The following is a 24,604-nucleotide window of genomic DNA, read 5'->3' as shown; positions in this document are numbered from 1 at the left end:
GATTGCTATATCCTTACATTTTTTTGCCTAATTGTTAGTGTCTTATAAGTCTCTAAGATTGGTTTTGGCCATGGTGAAAGCATAGGTAAACACACCTTACCTCAGCACACAAGTATAGCAGAAAATACAGCTAGCTATACTACAAAACAAATATACCCAGAATTTTCAGAAAATCCAAAGATAATTTAAAAAAAAGAAAGAAAGAAAATCCAGCTGTGTGAAAGGCTGACAATGAAGAATTTAAAGAAGCCACATTCATCCAGATGGGTAGGAGGGGTGGAGATGCAGAGAGGCACAGAGGTGGGAACTGGTGGTTCTAATCCATATGTGGTGGATAAAAAATGGGAGGGATAGCTCAGGAGTGAGGGATGCTAGCTCCAAGTCCAGACCACTCAGCCCAGGGGCCCAGCACCAAGAGGATAAGTCCATATAACTTTTGGCTGTAAAAACCAGTGGAAGAAATTGTATCCTCTTTAAGGGCTCACAACAGACCTCAGACTCATACAGACATACCACCTCTGGGATTCAGCACCAGGGCAATAGCTGCAAGGGCACTAGTGGCCTACGGAGAGAAAGTAAAGCACAAGTGGGAAGAGAGCTTCCACCTGAGCAAAACTACCAAGGCTAGGCAATGACATTTTCCCCTCTCTGAGACCTCTCCCACACAGAGCACCAGAGCAGTCACACAGGTTGCCCTGCTCTAGTGGTTATCTAAAGCTCAGCCCCATACAATTTTTTTTGTTGATGAATATGTATTTATTGCCATTTTATTTTATTTTTATTTTTAAAATATATTTTATTGGTTATGCTATTAGTTGTCCCATTTTCCCCCCTTCACTCCCCTCCATCCTGCACACTCCCTCTCACCCACATTCCAATTCTTTGGCTTCTATTTTCCCCATACTATTCTTACCCTCCCCTGCCTATTTTCTACCTGTCGTCTATGCCACTTATTCTCTGTACCTTTCCCATCCACCTCCCCATCCTACTCCCCATCCTACTCCCCTGTTGCTAACCCTCCATGTGATCTCCATTTTTTCTGATTGTTCCAGTTGTTTGCTTAGTTTGTTTTTGTTTTAGGTGTGGTTGTTAATAATCGTGAGTTTGCTGTCATTTTACTGTACATGTTTTTATCTTCTTTTCTTAATTAAATCCCTTTAACATTTTATATAATAAGGGCTTGGTGATGATGAACTCCTTTAACTTGACCTTACCNAAATTGTATCCTCTTTAAGGGCTCACAACAGACCTCAGAGTCATACAGACATACCACCTCTGGGATTCAGCACCAGGGCAATAGCTGCAAGGGCACTAGTGGCCTACGGAGAGAAAGTAAAGCACAAGTGGGAAGAGAGCTTCCACCTGAGCAAAACTACCAAGGCTAGGCAATGACATTTTCCCCTCTCTGAGACCTCTCCCACACAGAGCACCAGAGCAGTCACACAGGTTGCCCTGCTCTAGTGGTTATCTAAAGCTCAGCCCCATACAATTTTTTTTGTTGATGAATATGTATTTATTGCCATTTTATTTTATTTTTATTTTTAAAATATATTTTATTGGTTATGCTATTAGTTGTCCCATTTTCCCCCCTTCACTCCCCTCCATCCTGCACACTCCCTCTCACCCACATTCAAGTTCTTTGGCTTCTATTTTCCCCATACTATTCTTACCCTCCCCCGCCTATTTTCTACCTGTCGTCTGTGCCACTTATTCTCTGTACCTTTCCCATCCGCCTCCCCATCCTACTCCCCATCCTACTCCCCTGTTGCTAACCCTCCATGTGATCTCCATTTTTCTGATTCTGTTCTTGTTCCAGTTGTTTGCTTAGTTTGTTTTTGTTTTAGGTGTGGTTGTTAATAATCGTGAGTTTGCTGTCATTTTACTGTACAGGTTTTTATCTTCTTAATTAAATCCCTTTAACATTTTATATAATAAGGGCTTGGTGATGATGAACTCCTTTAACTTGACCTTATCTGGGAAACACTTTATCTGCCCTTCCATTCTAAATGAAAGTTTTGCTGAATTGAGCAATCTTAGATGTAGGTCCTTGCCTTTCATGAGTTGGAATACTTCTTTCCAGCCCCTTCTTGCCTGTAAGGTTTCTTTTGAGAAATCAGCTGATAGTCTGATGGGAAGTCCTTTGTAGGTAACTGTCTCCTTATCTCTTGCTGCTTCTAGAATTCTCTCTTTCATTTTAATCTTGGGTGATGTAGCCCTGGCTGGCGTAGCTCAGTGGATTGAGCGCGGGCCTGCGAACCAGACGATCGCGGTTCGATTCCCAGCCAGGGCAGATGCCTGGGTTGCAGGCCGGTTCCTTGCAGGCTAACTACCAGCAGGGGACGCACAAAAGGCAACCATACATTGATGTTTCTCTCCCTCTCTCCTTCCCCTCTAAAGATATATAAATAAATAAATAATCTTTAAAAAAAAAGTTTAATCTTGGGTGATGTAAGTAAGATGTGCTTTGGTGTGTTCCTCCTTGGGTCCACCTTCTTTGGGACTCTGAGCTTCCTGGATAACTTGGATTTCCTGGAAGTCTATTTCCTTTGCCAGACTGGGGAAGTTCTCCTTTATTATTTGTTCAAATAAGTTTTCCACTTGTTGCTCTTCCTCTTCTCCTACTGGTACCCCTATAATTCGAATGCTGGAACGTTTAAAGATGTCCTTGAAGTTCCTAAGCCTCTCCTCATTTTTTTGAATTCTTGTTTCTTCATTCTTTTCTGCTTGAATGTTTCTTTCTTTCTTCTGTCCCACACCGTTGATTTGAGTCCCAGCTTCCTTCCCAGCACTATTGATCCCCTGTACATTTTTCTGTATTTTACTTAGCATAACCTTCATTTTTTCATTTAATTTGCGATCAAATTCAACCAATCTGTGAGCATCCTGATCACCAGTGTTTTGAACTGTGCGTCTGATAGGTTGGCTACCTCTTCTTCTCCTAGTTGTGTTTGTTCTGGAGTTTTGATCTGTTCTTTCATTTGGGCCTTTTTGTGTGTGTGTCTTGATGCACCTGTTATGTAGTGAGGGGCGTAGCCTTAGATGTTCACCAAGGTGGGGTAACCCATGTTGCTGTGTTGTGATACTGTATGTGGGGGAGGGGTCCAAGAGGGAACAGTGGTGCTTGCTCCACTCTATGCCAGATTTCAGTCACTTCCCACAAGCAAATTGGGCCCTCTTGGTGCTGATTCCCATGTTGATGGGTTTATGTACATTCTAGGACCCTGTGGGTCTCCAAGGAGCTCTCCTGCGAGGCTGGGAGTTCCTGCTCCTTGTTTGTTTTGCTTGGTTTATCTGAGCATGAATGTGGAACCACCTGGTCTGCCACTGCCTTGCTGGCCAGCTGCAGCCTCACGTACCGTGTTCCACAATCCACTCCCTTGCTGGGTCCACCAGCCACTCCCTTGCTGCAAGTCCTCTCCGCCCCCTGCCCAACTCCACCCCTCCTACCAGTCTGGATGAATGTTTCTTCTTTAACTCCTTGGTTGTCAAACTCCCATACTGTTTGATTTTTTTTGTCAGTTCTGGGGTTTTGTTTTTAAATTGTCGTTGTCCTTCTTTTGGTTGTGTGAGGAGGCACAGTGTGTCTACCTGCACCTCCATCTTGGTTGGAAGTCCTGCCTATTTTTAATTTTTTAAATTGTTGTTCAAGTACAATTGTCTCCATTCTTCCAACACCACTTCCCCCAATCCCACCTCCCTGCAGTCCTTCCCCCCTTTGGCTTTGTCCATGGGTCCTTTACACGTGTTTCTTGACAGCCCTTCCCTTTCTTTCCCTGGTTATTCCCCTGTTATTCCTCTTCTGCCTCCTCCCTGTTTACTGTCAGTTTGTTCTTTATTTCAATGTCTCTGGTCATATTTTTCATGCTTCTTTGTTCTGTTGATTCAGTTCCACTTACAGGTGAGGTCATGTGGTATTTGTCTTTGACTGCCTGGCTTATTTCATTTAGCATAATGCTCTCCAGTTCCATCCATGCTGTCCTGAAGGGTAAAAGCTCCTTTCTTTCTGCTGTGTAGTATTCCATTGTGTAAGTGTACCACAGTTTTTTGATCCACTCCTTTACTGATGGGTACTTATGTTGCTTCCAGCACTTGGCTATTGTAAATTGTGCTGCTGTGAGCATTGGGGTGCATAGGTTCTTTTGAATTGGTGGCCCATACAATATAACAGGTGCACTAAGACAGGGAGTCAGAGCAGCTCTACCTAATGTACAGAAACAAACACAGAGAGGCTGCCAAAATGAGGAGACAAAGAGATATGACCCAAATGAAAGAACAGAACAAAACTCCAGGAAAAGAACTAAACGAAATGGAAATAAGCAACCTCTCAGATGCACAGTTCAGAACACTGGTAATCAGGATGCTCCAGGAACTTATTGGGTATTTCAACTCCATAAGAAAGACCCAGTCAGAAATGAAGGTTGCATTAAGTGAAATAAAGAAACATCTACAGGAAACCATCGGTGGAGAGGATGAAGCTGAGAATCAAATCAATGATTTGGAACACAAGGAAGGAAAAAACATCAATCAGAACAGCAGGGAGAAAAAAGAGTTAAAAAAATGAAGATAGCCTTTGCAGTCTCTGGGACATCTTTAAATGTACCAGCATTGTAATCATACGGGTACCAGAAGAGGAAGAGCAAGAAATCGAAAACTTATTTGAAAAAATAATGAAAGAAAACTTCCCTAATTTGGTGAAGGAAATACACATCAAGTTCAGGAAGCACAGAGAGTCCCAAACAAGGTGGACCCAAAGAGGACCACGTCGTAGTTAAAATGCTAAAGGTTAAAGATAAAGAGAGAATGTTAAAAGCAGCATGAGAAAAAAAGACAATTACCTACAAAGGAGTTCTTATAAGACTGTCAGCTGATTGCTCAAAAGAAACTTTGCAGGCTCGAAGGGACTTGCAAGGCATTCCAAGTGATGGAAGGCAAGGACCTACAACCTAGATTACTCTATCTAGCAAAGATATAATTTAGAATGGAAGGGCAGGTAAATTGCTTCCCAGGCAATGTGAAACTAAAGGAGTTCATCATTACCACGCCATTATTATATGAAGTGCTAAAGGGAATTATTTAAGAAAAAGATGATCAGGCCCTGGCTGGTGTAGCTCGGTGGATTGAGCGCAGGCCTGCGAACCAGAGGATTGTGGTTCGATTCCCAGTCAGGGGACATGCCTGGGTTGTAGTCCAGTTCCCTGCAGGCCAGTTCCCAGCAGGGGATGCACAAAAGGCAACCATACATTGATGTTTCTCTTCCTCTCTCCTTCTCCTCTAAAGATAAATAAATAAATAAAATCTTAAAAAAAAAAGATGATCAAGACAGTGAACATTAAAACAGCAGTAAATTCACAACTACCAATAATTGAATCCAAATAAACTAAGCAAAGAAGCAGAACAAGAACAGAATCATAGAAATGCAGATCATTTGGAGAGTTATTAGTTGGGAGTGGAGTACAGGGCAGATGGGAATAAAGGGGAAAAATGGGACAGCTGTTAATAGCATAATCAGTAAAATATATGAAAAAAAGTTTAAAAACTTTGTACTATATCTATTCATCTTTTTCTCCCCCTTAACATCTCCCAAACACTGATCTTTGTGCTGTGTCTATATTTTTGCCTTTTCCAGAATGTTGTATAGTTGGAATCATATGATATGTAGTCTTTCAGATTGCCTTCTTTCACTTAGTAGTATTCATTTGAGGTTCTTCCATGTCTTTTCATGGCTTGAAACCTTATCTTTTAGCTCTGGATAATATTTCATTGTTTGAATGTACCACAGTTTAATTATCCATCACATACTGAGCAACTTGGTTGCTTCTAAGTTTTGGCAATTCTTAATAAAGCTGATATAAACATCCATGCATGAATTTTTGTATGGACATGTTTTTAACTCATTTGAGGAAGTACCAAGAGCACATTTCCTAGGTTGTTATGGTAGGCATAAGTTTAGTTTTATAAGCAACTGCCACACTGTATTCCAAAGTGGCTGTGCCATTTTGCATTCTGAGCAGCAGTGAATGAGAGTTCTTTTTGCTCCACATCCTCATCAGCATTTGGTGCTGTCTGTGTTCCAGATTTTGGCCATTATAATAGGTGTGTAGTGATATCTCATTGTTGTTTTAATTTGTGTTTCTGTGATGACATATAATGTGGAACATCCTTTCATATCCTTATTTGTCATTTGTATATTTTCTTTTCATGAGGTGTCTATTAAAATGTTTGGCCTTTTTAATATATTGGGTTGTTTTCTTAATTGTTGAATTTTAAGAGTTCTTTGTATATTTTGGATAATAGTCATTTATGAGGTGTGCTTTTTGCAAATATTTTCTTCTAGCCTGTGAGTTATTTTAGTCTCGTGAAATTATCTTTCATTGAGAAGTTTTGAATTTTAATAAAGTTAAATTTATCAATTATTTCACTCATGGATGATGCCTTTAGTGTTCTATGTAAAAAGTCATTCCTATACCCGAGGTCATGTAGGTTCACAACTATTGTATCTTTTAAGAGTTTTATGGCTTTGCATTTTACATTTAGATAGGTCTGTAATCCATTTTGAGTTAATTTTTATGAAGGATGTTAGATGTGTGTCTAGAGTCACTTTTTTCGATGTGAATATCCAGTTATTCTAGTACCTTTTTAAAAAATTATTTATTTAATTATTTTTTAAGATTTTTATTTATTTATCTTAGAGAGGAAGGGAAGGAGAGAGAGAGAGAGAGAAATATCAATGTATGGTTGCCTCTCGTGCGTCCCCTGCCAGGAACCGGGAACTGGCCTGCAACCCAGGCATGTGCCCCGACTGGGAATCAAACCGCGATTGTCTGGTTCGCAGGTCCGCGCTCAACCACTGAGCTACGCCAGCCAGGGCCAGTTATTCTAGTATCTTTTGTTGAAAAGATTATATGCTTCATTGTACTGCCTTTTTACCTTTCTCAAAGATCACTTGACTGTATTTATATGGTACTATTTCTGGGCTCTCTATTCTGTTCTGTTGGTCTTTTTGTTTCTTCTTTTGCCTCTCTATAGGCTTTGTAGTAATTCTTGAAGTTGGGTAGTGTCAGTCTTCCAACTTTATTCTTTTTCTTCAATATTGTGTAGGCTATTCTGTTTTTTTTTGCCTCTCTACATAAATTTTAACGAACTATAGAAATGATCCCTGAAAGTTACGTCTTTCTATTTAAATTTTAGAATCAGTTGCTTTATATCCACAATATAACTTGCTGGAATTTTGATTGAAATTACATTGAATCTATACATCAAGTTGGGAAGAACTGACATCCTGACAATATTGGGTCTTTCTGTCCATGAATATGAAATATCTTTCCATTTATTCATTCTTTTATTTTTTCTTGGTAGTATACTTGAATTTCAGTTTACTAATATTTTTAAAGAGTTTATTTTTAGAGAGAGGGGAAGGGAAGGAGAAAGAGGGGGACAGAAACACTGATCAGTTAACTCTCACAACCCCGAAGTGGGAGCCTGGCCCACAACCTAGGCATGTGCCCTCACTGGGGCATGGAACTGGCGACCCTTCAGTTTGTGGGATGAAGCTCAACCCACTGAGCCAAACCAGTCAGGGCTAGTTTATTAATTTGTTTTTAAAAGATTTTATTTATTTTATTTTTAGAGAGAGGGGAAGGAGAAGGGGAGAGAAACATCAATGTGTGCTTGCCTCTTGTGCACCAACTACTGGGGACCTGACACACAACCCAGGCATTTTCCCTGTGTGGGAATCAAACTAATGACCCTTTGGTTCTCAGGCCAGCACTCAATCATCTGAGCCACACCAGTCAGAGCTAGTTTATTAATTTTTTCCCCAAATTTTTTATTTAATTATTTTTCAAGTATAGTTTTCTGTCTATTACTCCCATCCCATCCCACCCCCGTGCTCCCCTAGTTTATTAATTTTTTAAAAGATTTTATTTATTTTTAGAGGGGAAAGGAAGGAGAGAGAGAGAAATAGCAATGTATGGTTGCCTCTGGTGTGTCCCCTGCCAGGAACTGGCCTGCAACCCAGGCATGTGCCCCGACTGGGAATCGAACCGCGATGGTGTGGTTCGCAAGCCCTTGCTCAATCCACTGAGCCACACCAGCCAGGGCTAATTTTTAAGTCAGGACCTCAGTTGGCTGATCTATATAACATCTTTTTAAAATCTTTTTTTCAGGTCATAAATAAGGTCCATCTTAAGGCAAATCATGTTGTAAAAAGAGATGTTAATGAACATTTAAGAATCAAGACTGTGTATGATAAAAGTATTGAAGAGTAAGTACATATTTATATTGTCACCTTTTTTATTAAGAATTAAATTATTAAATATATTTTATGTGTTATCTGAAGGTTCATAGATTGAACTAAGTGCCAATGCACCTTCAAGATGGAATTAAGCTAAAAATACTCTTTAGTTGGGAAAGATGATGACCATGAAGTATGATTAAAATTTATACATCTGAATAATTTGAACAGAAAAAATGTAGATCTATTTAGCTGTGGTCAATAACAGACCTAGAAGGCACCTCTTCAGTGGTTACTTGGAAGAAGAGTAAGAGGAAGTGCTTACATATACAATAATAAGAACATTTATAAAATTATTAACCAGAGATGATATAGTCTAAATTTATTATCTAGTGTAAGAGGGGTCCAGAAAACAGATAAATTATGAATCTATGGTAGTTTATGAAGCTCTATTAAGCATAGTTGATGTCCTTTCCTATCTTGAACTTCCCAAATGAATGAAATAGCATATGATTATGTACAGTGCTGTGTTTTGGCACAGAGTAAATTCTCAACTGTTCATTGAGATAAATTAAAATTTGGGGGGGATCTATACTGTATGTTTCCACAAAGCATTCCTTGGGGCTTCTGCCAGATGTTCTGAATAAACGAGACCGTGCTCTGCCCCAGCATTGCAATTCTTATGTTTCATGTTGTCAATTTCAGGTTGCTCCCTGAAAAAAGATACCTTGTTAAGGTAGGTAAAAAAAAATACTCATGGCTTGAACTGGGTACTTAAAATAAGTATATTTAATTATGTAAATTCTACTTCAGTAAAGAAAAATATATACATGACTTTTGTGAACAACTCAGTAAGACTTGTCTGAATTTGGTATTATGTTAGTCTTTTCATTTTATAATTTAATATTAAATTAATCTTCTCATTTTCTTGTTCTCTCAAGTTTTGGGGCAGGAGAACATAGTGTAAGGATAGTGTAAAAAAGCTGATTTTTTAAATACATTGAGATTATGTTGTGGTGGAAATGCTTATTTTTCTGAAGATTAATTGACCTGAAAGGATGATATGCCAACGTTGTTTATAGAAGCGCTAATCTCATTAGTTTTTTAACTGTTACAGAGAGACTCAGACACACACAAAGCCAATTGATAATTGATTACAGAAGTAAGTGAGGTTAAAGCAAATCTTCTAAACATAAGACTGACTTTTTATTTTCCTAAATTGAATTATTGGGATAACATTGATTAATAAAATTATGTAGGTTTCAGGTGTACAATTCTATAATACACCATCTGTAAATTTTATTGTGTATTCACCACCCCAAGTCAAGTCTCATTCCATCACCATTTATCCTTCCTTTACCCTCCTCAACCTACCCCATCCTCCTCTCCCTTTGGTAATCACTATACTGTTGTCTGTGTCTATGAGGCTTTTTGTTTCTTTGTTTGTTTGTGTTTTGCTCATTCCCTTCAGCAATATAAAATTTTCTTAACATAAACTACTTTAATGTTGGAACCAACCAACTCAGTCCCAAATATGAAGTAATTTAGATTAATAGTTGAGATTTATGTTTTCCAATATTCTATTTAAATGGAGATAAGGAAGTAAGTTTACATCTAGTGTTCTTTCCTTAAAATCAGCTAGAAAAGTAGGAAATTCCTTTGCACCTAGACTTATTTACTCTTTTCCCTACTCCTTGTCATACAACCTTTGACTAATGAATATCTGTATTCCAGAATTGTAAGGCGCTTTTTTTTACCCTCAGTCATTAAAATCCTGTGCCTACTTGTTTTAAATGTAATTTATAATTTGAGTATAATTCTGACTGGTTTCTTTTTTCAACTTTTATTTAGAACAAACTTTTCCCACAAGCTATTTCTTATTTAGAGAAGACTTTTCAGGTTCGCAGACCTGCAGGCACTATCCTACTTAGCAGGTATGTATGTCACATTAAACTCAGATCATTTTCCTGTCATTTAGCACTCTGCCCTTCCCATTCTAACCAGTATGGCAAATTATTAAATTTATACTAGAATATTTCATTATGCCTTTTCTTACAGACTAACATGCAGGTATTTTTAAAGAATATAAAAGCATCTGTTGGGTGATCACTCTTTTCTGATTTTCTGGTACATGGTGACCTACTAGATGTTTTCCCAGGGTGTAGTTGTTCTCTCCCTCACTTTCTCTGTTTCCTTTCTCCCTTCTTTGTTTGTCCTGAGTATTAGCTTTATGAAATATTTGGGTATTTGAAAACCCAGATCAGGAGGATTTCCCATGAAACCAAAATTCTTTCTTAGTCACTTTCTAATTATCAATTAACGAATATAGCAGTTACTAGTTTTTTTTAAATGCCTTTCACTGATATAAACTATTTTTCTTTTTTTTGTATTAAACTTTGATGTTCAAATGAACTGTAGACAATGTGCAACAAACCAATACCTACGGAAAGAAAATGATCCCCATAGATACTGTACTGGAGAATGTGCACAGCATACAAAATGTGGCCCAGTTATAGTGCCTGAAGAGCACCTCCAGGTAATTCAGCCTGCTCTTGCAATGTTTCTATTCTTAGAATAAATATAATGGAAATTTTGAATCTGTGTCAAGAGATTTTTAAATTTAAAAGCTTCATTGTTCTACCCAAAGTAATCACAGTTAGGTATACTGATTTTATTCTTTCATTGGTTTTAAAATGAATTTAATGATATTTTCTTTCCTTTTTAAAATTTATCTCTGGGACTGCTTATTCAGTTCAGCTTAGACCTTCATCTTTATTCTCTAAAACATCTTTTAGCAGATATATATTCGAAAACTATAAAGGACAATTTGACATTATCTCTTAAAATTAAAAAAAATCTATACTTCAACCCAACCTACAAATATATTCCATAAAAACACTTATAAATATGTAATATATGTACAAGGATATTCTTTGTAAAACTGTAAATGCGACTCTTTCTCTTGCTCATGACCTGTACTCAGTCTGTGTGTTGGCATGCTCACTCTGGCCCAGAGCACATGATCACATGAGTTTAGCAGCTGCTGGAGTCCACAGCTTAATATGAAGCAAAAACTCTGGACACAGGCTTTTGTTTTGGCCTTGTTGAAGACAAAGTTGGACCTTTTTTCATGGTGGAATGGACAGAGAGGGGACACAGGGGCAACCTTCTATATGAATAAACCTTGTTATCACACCACAGTCTCCCTGCATGGGTTCTTGAAATGCTTTCCATGTGATCCCATGGAAGAACCTGATTTCCACCTACAACATTTTGCGAGCCAGCAGGAGGGAGGGGATCTATGGTTTGTGAATATAACAAGGATGCCAGCCTGTCCAACATCGTAATCCTGTAGACATTACATATGCTGCCTCCAAGGGACAGCTCACTGACCTGAATTTTGCAAAATTCCTCCACCATGTATGAAGACTCTCCTACCGTTTTATTCCTTTATTCCTTTAACAGATAGAAAGATCCTCTGAGCCTGGGAATAGACAGGACTACACCCTTGACAGTAAAAAAAAAAAACAGCTACAGAAGATGAGACCTGCATCCACTTACCCTTGTAAGATTGTAAGGCTTAGGGTCTTCGGGGGGAATGTTAACGTAGGTAGTTAGCTAATTATTAATAAAGAAAGTAAAGTAAAGGGAATTAGACATTGAGCTTAATAGACTGGTGTAGCCAGGGGGCTACAGCTTCACACACTAGAGCATCATAGCCTTGCTCCACCAAGGCGATTAACACTCCTTTCATCTACCCTGGTACTGTATTGCTAGGGGTGCAAAAGGAGGTGCTTGACCATAGAGGTCTGTCAGTCTAACCAGAGGGTGAGCCCATCAACAATCCCATGAAAGCTTGGGAAGTTCATTAGTTATTTTGAAAAAGCACCTGGTTTATCCTGAACCCAAGGTAATATAATTCCAGGGGAACAATGAAACTCTTTCAATCTGTCTTGCTTGTTACCTGCACTTGCCACCTGTGTTTGCATACTTTCTTGCCTGGGTGTGTGCAATCATGAGTTTAGCAGCTACTGGGGCCCACAACAGGTGGTGTGGGCTCCAAAATACTGAGCTTTATTTTTTAAAGATTTTATTTATTTATTTTTAGAGAGAGGGGAAGAGAGGATGAGAGAGAGAGAAATGTCAATGTGTGGTTGCCTCTCACATGCCCCCTACTGGGGATCTGGCCTGCAACCCAGGCTTGTGCCCTGACTGGGAATCAATCTGGTAACTCTTTGGTTTGCAGGCCAGCACTCAGTCCACTTAGCCACACCAGCCAGAGCAAGGACTAAGCTTAATAGGAAGTGAAAACTCTCAACATTGGCTTTTGTTTTGGCCTTGCTAAAGACAAGGTTTGACTTTTTCCATGGTTGAATGGATGGAGAAGGAACACAGGAGCAGCCTTCCACATGAGTAAACCTTGTTGCCACATCATAAACACCAAAATACACTACAAATATGCCTGTATTATTATTAGTTAAATTATAGTCTAACCATGTAATGGAATACTCTGTAGCTGTTGAAGAATGAAGTAGATCTCTACATACTGACTTGGAAAGATATTTAAGCTCTTAAATGAAAAAAAGTTTTAAGTTAGTATATGTAGTTAGCCTATTATATTTAAAAGTTACTAAATTATTCAACTTTCAGTAAAGCTGAAATAAAAACAATTTTTAAAAAGATACATTCATACAATAAAAATTTATGAAACTTTCTGGAGGTATATACACATACTAAAAAATCTGAACACACACCAAAATCTGCTTTTCTTTAAGAGTTGTATTGTGCAGGACTTTTTTTTTGGTATGGTATATATTTTTGTAAGGTTCAAATTTTTCATAGTATATTATATCAAAAAAGATAAATTTAAATGCATAAATCAGAATACAGTTTATTATACTTTTAAAAATATGATTATTGCTATATTTTGTATGTTGGACTGTGTTCTCACATTATAGAAAATGAATATATTACTAAACATTGATTTGTAACCAAAGTTAAGCGTTTGTTTAGATGAAGTTTACTTTGTAATTTTTTTCCTTTTTAACATTTTTTATTGTTGTTGAAGTACAGTTTTCTGCCTTTTCCCCCCACTTCTTCCCACCACCCCATCCCTCCCCACCTCCCTTCCCTGTTCCCATCCGCCTTGTTATTGTTCACGTGTCCTTTATAATTGTTCCAGCAAACCCTTCACCCTTTCCTGTGGGGGCCCGCTAGGCCATAAGGGGACCAAGGACAGAGTTCTCCACTGTGAAAATGGTGGATGAACTTGGTTTCTGGTNCTTTTCCCCTATAATCTCCTCCCCTGTCGCCTCTGGTCACCATCAGCCTGTTCTCAATTTCTGTGTCTTTGGTTATATTTTGTGTGCTTGTTTGTTTTGTGGATTATGTTCCAGTTAAAGGTGAGATCATATGGTATTTGTGTAATTTTTTTCTTAAGGTATTTAAAGCTCAGTAAACGCTTTTAGACCCCTATGTATTGGCACTAATACAACTAAATTACTTTTTTTCTCAAATTTCTTTAGAGTATAAAGGTTTGTAGGGACACATTTAAAAATTAAAATAGCCCTGGGTGGTGTGACTCAGTGGATTGAGTGCTGGCCTGCAAACCAAAGGGTCGCTGGTTTGATTCCCAGTCAGGGCACATGCCTGGGTTGTGGGCCAGGTCCCCAGTATGAAACATATGAGAAACAACCACACACTGTTGTTTCTCTCCCTCTCTTTGTCCTTCCTTTTCCCTCCCTTTAAAAATAAATTAATAAAATTTTAAATAAAAATTAAAGGAACTTGTTAATTACATATCCATCTCTTTTCCCAAGACATTAAAGACATTTCCTACACATTTTAAAACATGTATCTTCGCTTTGGTTCTAAGGCAGTTTTTGTTTGTTTTTAATTATTTTGGCTTTTCCAAATTCTGCTTTCTACTTCTTGAGAAACCTGTGTTTTGTTTTGTTTTTGTTAAGTAAATGAGTGATCATGGGAAAGCTTTAAAATCACATCTTTTAGTAACACCAACTATTAATAGGTTAAAGTTATTGAATTTAAAAAATATATATTTGTTAGAGAAGCAAGAGTAAACAATGTAATGAAATGGGCATTTCTGATTTTTCTCTCTTTTCAAGCATCACTTATGCATAAAAAATCACAATTTACTGATTTTTCATTTATAATTTGAAGATAATGGTTGTTTAGGAACTTTTTAAATAAAAGAAGTTCTCTAAAAACAGATGGACAAAGTACAATTTGCTTAGAAAGCTAGAAACAAGGGTAACATTACACAATGACTAACCTTTTTACCTTATGTACTTCTGTATTTAAATTTTTAAAGATACATGAATTATTTATAATAGGAAATATATTAAATAAAACATTTTAAAATAATTTTGAAATAACTGTAGATTTGTAGAAAGTTGCAAAAAAAAATGTATAAGGGCAGCAGGTATCTCAAGTTTGTGCCCCTTGTCCTGCTTGACTTCTCTTGGGGCATGTACAGGCCAATGTTTCTAGAAGGAAAATGGAGCAAGAAGCCCAGTCAAAGGCAGCCCTCTGATCAAGGTTTTGCGACTTTCTATATCAGGAGCCTTCTTCTCCAGACATAGGAGATACTAACATATGTGTGTCTACTGATGGGCAATAAGCACCTCACAGATTCCAGCTTTGGAACAAGAGACCGTGGTGAGACCAAACCATTGCTTTTGAAGTTGTCAAAATCCGTTGGTACACAAAAGACACTTATACTATGAAAGAGGTTATTTGGGGGGAGCTTTGCCCACAGAGCTCCCGTCTGCCATGAGTGAGAATAAGTCTACCAAGACTCCTCACCATGATCTGCGTGGGGAGGAAAGGTGGCCCATCTCTCAAAGGAGAAGAACCAGGAGCCTTTTCCTCAATGGGCTTTTATTGGGTTCAGTTTGCACAGGTGTACTGGTGAAGCTCATCAGTCATTGTCAGACAGTGAAGATCAAACAATAGATAACATACAAAGAGCTACGGGGGTTTATTCTGAGTCAGGTTCAGTTAACTAAGGGGCTATAAAACTTCGGAAAACAAACTCATTTCCTGCTCAGACCCTTATCACACAATTGAGGGCATTCTTAGCAAAGCAGGTTTCACAGGAGTTTATGTATTCTTTCTTAGGCCTGATCACCCCGGGGAACCTGCCCTTTCCACCACGGGGCTGCACCGCCCTCGTCATTGTTTCAGGCTTAAGTCAGGCAGGGGAAGCAAGGCAGCCAAGAGATTAGGAGACTTCCTGCAGACAGAATGAGGACTCAGGCTATGTCAAAGCTGAGGGGCAAGGGTCCATCACCCCCTTTTTCTATAGCCCCCCCCCCAAGTCCTTCCCTGTGGGGCCCCTTTTGACTGTGCCTGTCTTAGGTTGTCCCTCCCTTGAGGAATCTTACCCGTCATTGGCTAACTAGTCAGGCTGGGGTCAAGCAGGGTGACATAAAGGGGGCAGAGGCCCCTACTAGGGAGATAAGCTCTGTCTCCTTAGCAGTTTATGGTCCCAAGATCTCTCACTCAGCCTTGGCTATGACGAGGTGGGGGTTACAGCTTCTGAAACCAGGCAGGGTGGTTCCCAACCAGTTATATTTTATCTTGGGCAATATATTATGAATAAACAATTATATGATGAGAAGGAACAACATATTGTGTATCGTTCAAATGATCTAAGGGGATTTGTTTGGAGTGTCAAGTTTCTCTATGGAAGAACACAGGAAAATATATACAGTGATCTACAGAAACTTGGTAGTAGTCAATCAGCAGGAACCATCAGATTCAGGCACATCTGTGAGTGAAAACAGGTGTCACCTTGAAGATAGTAGTGAAAAAAAACCCTGTGCAAGAGCTATAGGAAGTAAAACCTTCATCTTCAAAGTTGGTTTCTGGACCATCTCTATCATCTAGACGGAGAACAATTAGTGACACAGAAGAAAACTTGGGTGAATTACTCAGGGAACATCAAAGAAAGTGCCACAAATCTGATAGTATTTCCTTTTCCTTTGGTGAAAGCCTTGCTCTGTGTGTAATAAGGGAGATACGTTGTGAAAGAAGCAGTAGGAGTGGGTCAACAGGGACTCCATCAAACCCAGATCTTGATGCTGGTGTAAGTGAACCATCAAGTGATTGGTTGGATCAAGATTAACTTTCAGATAGATTCAGAGTAGAATTTGAAGTTGAGTCTTTCAATTCAGGAGATTATAACCCTACTAAGGTTATAAGAAGGACAAGAACTTTCAGATGAAGATGATGAAGTATATCAAGTTACTGTGTATCAGGCAAGGGAGAGTGATACAGATTGATTTGAAGATGATCCTGAAATGTTCTTAGCCAGCTATTAGAAGTATCTTGCATGCAATGAAATGAACCTTCCCCTTTCATCATATTGTGGGTCCTTTGTGAGAATTGGCTTCCTGAAGACAGAGGCAAAGAAAATGGGAACATGCCTGAGAAGACCAAACTAGAAAGCATAAGCAGAAGAGGGTTTTGATGCCCTGATTGTAAAGAATATGTGTGTGTGTGTGTACATATAATGATTTCCAAGAATCGTATGTTGAGGAAAATGAAAAGATCACATGAGCCTCCCAGTCCCCCAAAATGAAGACTGTTCTCAGCCATCACCTTCTAGTAGCATCATTTATAGCAGCCAAGAAGATACCAGAGTTTGAGAGAGAAGAAACACAGACCAAGAAGAAAGTGTGGAATCTCATTTTTCCAATAATGTCATCAAACCTTGTGTGATTTGAATTTGCCAAGGCTGACCTAAAAATGGTTGCATTGTCCATGGCAAAAAAGGACATCGTAGGGTATGCTTTCTTTACATATGCAAAGAAGCACACAAAAGCCCTACACACACAAAAGCCCTACACACACAAAAGCCCTACACACACAAAAGCCCTACACACACAAAAGCCCTACCTGGTATGTAGACAACCAATTCAAATGATTGTACTAATTTATTTCTACTAGTTGACCTACCTATAAAAGTAGGTTTATATGTTTCTAACTATATATATCTAAAAATTTAGACATGAAATTTTACTTTTTTACATGTATCAAAGCAAGAAGGTATGTTAGTGCATCTAGGTTTGTGTTGTGTAATTTACTTACTTTGGGAGACAGAATAGTGAGTATTTCCTTTAGGGAAATTTCACTTCTGTTTATATTTTATGTTTGGGTTTTAATGAAATTTGAATTTAACATATAGCTCATCCTTTATTCTTGCCCCTCATTTAAATAATTTCCACTTTCTCTCAAAGAGGTATCTTACCTTTTAAAAAAGTTACTTTAGGTAGGACTATAAGTGTAACTTATTTAGTATCTTTCATGTAAGAAGAAAAGTTTGTGTGAAAGATATGATATTTAAATTTTAGATATTCTTAAACCTTTTGGTTCTTAGTTTCTCTGCTTTTTAGAACCTCTTAAAATACTCTTTCCAGATAAAGAGAAATTGGTAGTTATAATTACTGTGTAGGTAAAAATCTTACTATCTCAGCTTCTTTGATATAATAAAGGATAAGTGGTAATGATGTTAGTTTGAGAAGTTATTGAGAATAACCATCATTTACCCATAAACAAATTTTTTTAAAAAATTTATTTATCTTCTTAGAGGGGAAGGGAAGGAGAGAGGAAAGAAACATCAATGTATGGTTGCTTCTTGTGCATCCCCTGCAGGGAACTGGCCCCTGCAGGAAACTGGCCTGCAACCCAAGCATGTGTCCTGACTGGGAATCGAACCGCGATCACCTGGTTCACAGGCCCGCACTCAATCCACTGAGCTACACCAGCCAGGGCTTCCCATAAACAAATTTTAAGGCTCCCCTGTACAATTTGGACTTGTCCTAGGCATCTTATAGACCGTCCCACGCCTAGTTTCTCTTATAGACTCTCTCCCACGCCTAGGATTTAATGCAATGTACTGTTTAAGTTGAAAAATTCTAAGACACTTGGAAGTGCCTTCATGGGCTGGGTTTCATGGTTCTTTGAAAGTTACCTAAGTTTCAGACTTTTGCTTAAGGCCAGTTTTAGAAACCAGTAAATTTACAAAGACTAGATGAGAAATTTAATAAACAGAAGGACTGTTTGTTATTAAACTAGCTGGAAATGTCATAACTTGACTGAAAAATTGTCCAAAAATTTTGCATCACTTTTCTTTAAGAATGATAGTGTCAGAACATAGGGTTCTAAGATATCTCAAATTGCATAGATTAACATCTTGATTTATATTTAAATATAACTCTTCAGCAAACCAGTGAAAGTAATCACTTTGATTGAAGGTCCCAGTGTTTTACTCCCATGTATGACAGTTGTCCACACTCAGATGTGGACAATAAAAGCAGCTGAACTACATTTAGAAGGATAATTTCCCATAGCAGGTTTGGGCCAGTTACTAATGTTATAGTGTATTAAACTTTAAAAACAGAAAACATACTTGTGACTTACCTGTGTATACATATGTTAAGTACAAAACAAATGGCTGAAGTGATTATTACCTTGGCCAAAGAGTGATGCTCAAATTCAGTAAGCTTTATTAATGTAGGATTTATGATATTTTAAGTGGAATTGTTTCTGAGGACAGTTGGTAGTTAAAATGACATAAACACTGTACATTCAGGGTATGTTAATGCAACAGTTATTCTATTTACAAAACATTCAGATCTGTGCAAATAGTCTCATTAGGTATGCATATGCATTAGACAATCTTGATTGTCTAAAGTTTTGGTTTGGTGTACTTAAATGTATTGATTATGAACAAATGATTTATTAAATATTTTTAAAAATGTATAAGGAGGCCCCGTATAAGTTTCACCTAGTTTCAGGGTTTAAAACTTTTTATATTTCTGCACTGGCTGGTGTGGTTCAGTGGATTGAGCGCCAGCCTGCAAATAAAAAGGTCACCAGTTCGATTCCCGGTGAGGACACATGCCTGGGTTGTAGGCCAGGTCCCTAGTTGGGGCATGCAAGAGGCAACTAGTCGATGTATTTCTCACATGTTGATGTTTTTCTCCTTCTCTTTCTCCCTTCTTTTTTCTTTAAAAATAAAAATAAATAAATCTAAAATAAAGAAAATCTTTAAAAATATTTTATATTTCTTTTTTCTGTCCTGGCTAGCTGCCCTTTATAAACAGCAATTGTTTGTTTGGATTAAGATTATATATTTATGATGATTTTACATAAAGTAGAAATTTTAGTAAAATAAATTCAAAATTAGAGACAAGAAGTGAATGGAAGGAAGTATGGATTTTGATGAAATTTGAGAGGTACATAAAAATTATGTGTATTCACAGTCTGGATTCACTATAAATTGAAAGTCCCCACAGCTAACTTTGTCTTGGTCTGATTTTCTGTTACTCACCATGAGCACAGCAGTGCAGGGTCTGCCGTGGGGGTAAGTGGCCCTGTGGAGCCGTGGGTGTGCCTGACCAAGAGGGCGTCCAGGATGCTGACTTTGTTCTCTATGTTGGTGCTCTGGCCACTGAGAGGTGCAGCCATGAAAACATCATCTCTTATGCAGCCTATTGTCAGCAGGAAGCAAAAATGGACAGGTAAACTTCACATGAAACTTGCTTTCCAAGATCTAATATGGGAACTCTTAATAGATACTGTATGTGTTTGGAATACAAGAAGTTTGCATCTTCCAGTTGTCTTCAGTACTAAGAAACAGTACACTGCCTGGATGAGGATGGGGTGGGGAGTTATAGGATTATAACTCCCCCCCCCTCAGGTTATTGGATTTTATGGGTATGGTAATGTCAGTACCAACTCCAAAGAAAAAGTCTCCTGTTAAGAGAATTTTTTTTTGGCAGTAGAAACCTTACTGAGGAGAGAATTTGAACTTAAATTTTAGCAATTCTGTGCTAAGCTGTAAAATATTAAAAATAACTTCATCTGTTGTAATTGTCATATCATTTGATATGTGCTTTTACTTAGCTAAATTATCATTTAAAAATTAAAGCCCATTTTTTTATTTACAAAAGGTTTCTAAAAGATATTTCCAGTGGAGCAGCCTTGAAATGAAAAGTTATTATATATCCAGAAGAAAGACAAATCAATTAAAGGCAATAGAGATTTCAGTCTCAGCATAGACTCCATGTAACATTCTCAAATCTAGGAGAGCTGATGTGATCAATTCATGTGTATATAAGGATCATTGCTAAGGTCTTGAACAGTCATGTGTCTGTTCAAAGGCGTACTGGCTTTAAAGAATTGTTTCGATTGTATTGACATAATTTATTGACATAAATAAATATTGACAATTGTATTGACATATAATTTATTTAAGGAAGAAAATTATTTGTTGAACCAAATAGTCATACAAAGGATACACTGATATGTGCTTCAGAATTATACTGTCAGTACAGATGGTGGTAAGGTCAAAATCAGCATCATGCATTAGGAAAAGTACTCTATAACCATGATACTACATAATTGTTGATCCATGAAGTTAGCTCAAAAATCTTTAGTTTCTGAATGTTCAGAAAGCTTATAGTCAAATATTAAATGTATGTTTTACAGAAGAAAGTACTGTATGCTTTTCAGATATGTAAGTAATATTATTTAATAAAAAGTATATATATTTAATAGAGTATTCCTTTTTTCCTGAGAAGCTGTCATTAAATTTGTGATAGTTTATAATTAATGGTGCTTTGGTATCAAGGAAAAGTGGTGTTTAAAGTGCTAAATGAATGATAAAATTAGTTACTTGATAAAATGAGATAGTTTCTTAAAGTAAATGATTTTGAGAAATATATCTTCATAATAGTAGTACTGTAAAATCATGGTTCTTTGTCTTGATTTGAACCGAATGGATTAAACACACACATACACACAATACCTCATTTTGAATATCTCATGGTGAATGTCAAAAGAACATTGTGAAACAGTGTGTATGTGATTCCATATGTGTTTTCAAACTCTCTCTATATTTGAGTGTGCTAAGGGAAAAGTCAGAAATAGTGTTATCAACCATCCCATTGCCCAGGACTACCTTGTTTTAGCACTGAAAGTCCCATGTCCTGGGGAACCCCCTCAGTTCTGGCAAACCAGGATAGCTGGTCACCCTAAAAATAAAGCACTTCATATCATTGATAGCTGTTGTCTCTAATAGTGGAATTTAGTGGAGGTAGATTGTAAAACAAAAAATTTTCATTTTTCTCTCTCTATATATATTTTTAATTGATTTTAGAGAGAGAAAGAAGTGCAAGGAGAGGGTTAGGGAGGGGAGAGGAGGAACATCAATTTATTGTTCCACTCATGCATTAATTGGTTGCTTCTTGTATGTGCCCTGGCTATGGATCAAACCCACAACCTTGCCATATCAAGATAACAACTTTGACCAACTGAGTGAGGGCCCTTTATATATTTCTGTTGCAGACTGCTCTGCCTGGTTCTAGGAATTGTAACTCGACCCCTTGTGGCTAAGGGCGAGGGACTACCTCTGGAATGCGAGCAGCAGAGACAAACCTTGTCTCTGGTAGCAAACACTGCCTCAGTCTCCTCTCCCTGCCCCCAAAGCTTGGTCAGAAGTCAATGACGGGTAAGACCCCTCACAGTGGGGGGCAACATAAGCCAGGCTCAATCACGTGGGAGGCCTTCATGGAAGGACTGGGGGGGGGGTGCTGCAACAAAGAGCAATGGACTCTTACCCCCCCCTCCGGCTTTGACGTAGCCCAAGTCTCCATGTTTTCTGGGGAGAAAGCGCTTCGGGGCTCTAATCCTCTAAAGCCTGAATACCTGATGGGGAGAGGTGCAGCTCCTTGCCTCGGTAGAGCGTGTCCTGGGGAAAAATCTGGCATCACAAAGACTTCCTGATAAACCTGTGAAATCTGTTCTGCTAAAAATGCTGTCGTTCATATGTTAAGGGTTCGCGAGCAGGGAACCCTAAAACTGTTCCTGACAGACTCTGACTCATACTAAAGCTGTCAGATTTCTTTGAAATGTTATCTACTGTTTGATCCTTGCTGCCCTGTATTCCTGTGTATTAGAACCCAATAAAAGTCCCTAGAGGAGGGGGCTCAAGGCCTTTTTCTCCTTGGAGAAACTGGCTGCTGCTGGCCTTTTACTCCTGAGAAACTGGCCACTGCTCATGGCCTTTTTCCTCTGGGAAAATGGCCACTTCTCCTCCCCAAGCAGATCACATCATATCTCTGTCATGGTTACTTTCATCTGTGGGGGCTGGGGGGACTTGCAAGGAAAGTTGCCCCCAAATATTTCTATATTATTTACATATATATATATATATATATGCAGTGAGCTTTTATTACTTTTTTATATAAAAGACATTCTAAACTGAACATGTTATTAGGAACATAAGGCTTCCCTAGGGAAGTGGAGGGAAGGATATAAAATCCCATGTTGAGATGGGTCTAGATCAGTGATTTCAACCTTTTTAATTTCATTGCACACATAAACTAATTACTAAAATTCTGCAGCACACCAAAAATATATTTTTTGCTGATCTAATGAAAAGGTATAATTTTGATTGATTTATCCCATAAAAGTAATAGTAATTAGCTACCCTTTTTGCTCCAAAGTGACTTTTTAAAAAATCAGGTGCCTATACTTATATATAAGGACTTCTGGTACCAAGAATTAACCAATCAGATGGAACCTTATTATGTGAGGTGACCAATAAGATGCAATTCTGTTATATGACCTATATATTTATGGTTCAAGACAGCATTCATGCCATGGCCTGGTAGCTCAGTTGGCTAGAGCATCATCCTGATACGCCAAGATTATGGGTTTAATCCTCAGTCAGGGCACATAAGAGAAGCAATCAGTGAGTGTATAAATAAGTGAAACAACAAATTGATGTTTCTTTCTCCTCCTTTCTCTCTCAATTAAAAAAAAAGCTTTCACGCTGGACAACTATGCCCTTATTAATTTGACAAGCTAAGGGAAAAGAGGTCAGTGTTCCAGGGGGGGTGAGCGGAGGTGGGAGAGGGGATTGGGGGATAAATGGTAATGGAAAAATAGAATTAAAAAAATGAACTATTAAAAAGATTCTTGGGGCACACCAGTGTGCCACAGCACACCAGCTGCAAGTCGCTGGTCGAAATAATGCTGATATCTAACAATGCTTAAACTACCTGGAGTATCTAACTGTCTCTTGACGAAGAGAATCCAGCATGGCAGTTGTCACATAGATGAGAATCCCGCGGCCCAAAAGTGCATTTCGGTTTCATTGCTGTACTGTTGTTTGTTTCTCTTTGATATGAATGAGTAGCTGAAAGAATAAATGTTCTTTGCATCAGTGAATATGAAGCTATTCATCTATGTCTTCTCATAGCTGGGGAAAGATTTTGGTTTCTTCTGAGGAGAATGTTGATGTTGGAAGAAAGAGCAGTATCTTTGGTTGTCCTTTTGTAATTTTTTCAAAGGAAGTAAAACTTTCCTTCAAAACTGCTGTATTGCATTAATTCATTCCATGAGTATTTGAGTGCCTAAGGTTGCTGGCAGACTAGGTGAACAAAGGACTATAAATTACAGAGGGAGAGAGATATTAGTTAAATTTTCTCACAAATAAATTTAAAAATATGATAACTATTCTTTGTAGGAAAAAAACAGGGTGCTGTAATAATATACAAGAAAACAAAAGGGGGAACATAATTTAGATCAATTAGACAAACAAGGCCTCGTTGAAAAAGGGAAATTTTAGCTGTAACATGAACATTGATAGGCTTCCGCCAGATAAAGAGGTAGAGAAAGAGCTTATGGTAGGAAGAAGCCGTGGGTACCTGCTGCTGTTAGAAGACACTTCGGTGGACACTGTTTGAGGATGAAAGCTTCTTGGGATGGATTGGAGGGGAACACAGGGCTGTTTTAGTCTAAACGCTGTAGAAGTCCCCGATGGGTTTTAAGCCTGACAATGACATTCATTTTATATTTTAAAGGTTACTGGCAATGTTTTGGTAACTGAAGTATATATATACATTTTCCTAAGTATAAGTTTGTTGTTTTCAAGTGTGAAGAAATGATGTTTTTTATTTAAATAAGACAAATGTTACTTTGTAAATAGATCATCAAAGTTTAGTGAGTTTTGTGGTATTTCTATGATAAAATGTTAAGGTAGTGGTGGAAGAAAGGCCCTTGGGGTTCCTTACCATTGTCTGTGTGTTTGCCATAGCTTTTGAAAGACAGGTAGGTGCGTGGTGGAACTGACCTAATTACTCTGGGTCCCAGTCAGCTCTTGGACTCTCAGGTTCTGAGTGCAGAGGAGATGTAGAATTCTGTAGATTCTAGAAGGTATACAATGTGAAAGAAGATAATGCGAAGATAAAGATTTTTATATGAATAACCAGTGTTGGCACAGGAGAAAGGGAATAGTGAGATGGAGATAAGAAGGTTCAGCAACTTTCAGCAATT

General features: G+C 38.1%; 1 protein-coding gene across 2 annotated transcripts in view; it reads left to right on the top strand.

Moving 5' to 3' along the window:
• LMLN (leishmanolysin like peptidase) overlaps positions 1-24,604 on the top strand; it is a 74,860-nt gene that overhangs the window by 6,000 nt on the left and 44,256 nt on the right. For both annotated transcript variants that reach the window (XM_037033677.1, XM_037033676.1), the window contains exons 2-6: positions 8,166-8,263; positions 8,939-8,969; positions 10,085-10,167; positions 10,652-10,769; positions 19,604-19,782. In XM_037033677.1, coding sequence (XP_036889572.1) covers positions 8,166-8,263; positions 8,939-8,969; positions 10,085-10,167; positions 10,652-10,769; positions 19,604-19,782 — 509 coding nt within the window. The remainder of the gene's footprint in view (positions 1-8,165; positions 8,264-8,938; positions 8,970-10,084; positions 10,168-10,651; positions 10,770-19,603; positions 19,783-24,604) is intronic.

Source organism: Sturnira hondurensis, unplaced genomic scaffold, assembly GCF_014824575.4.
Source record: "Sturnira hondurensis isolate 20B ecotype Veracruz unplaced genomic scaffold, ASM1482457v3 Scaffold0021765, whole genome shotgun sequence".
NCBI lineage: Eukaryota > Metazoa > Chordata > Mammalia > Chiroptera > Phyllostomidae > Sturnira > Sturnira hondurensis.
The sequence above is the reverse complement of the archived record's forward strand: the minus strand, read 5'-3'. Positions and strand labels throughout refer to the sequence as shown.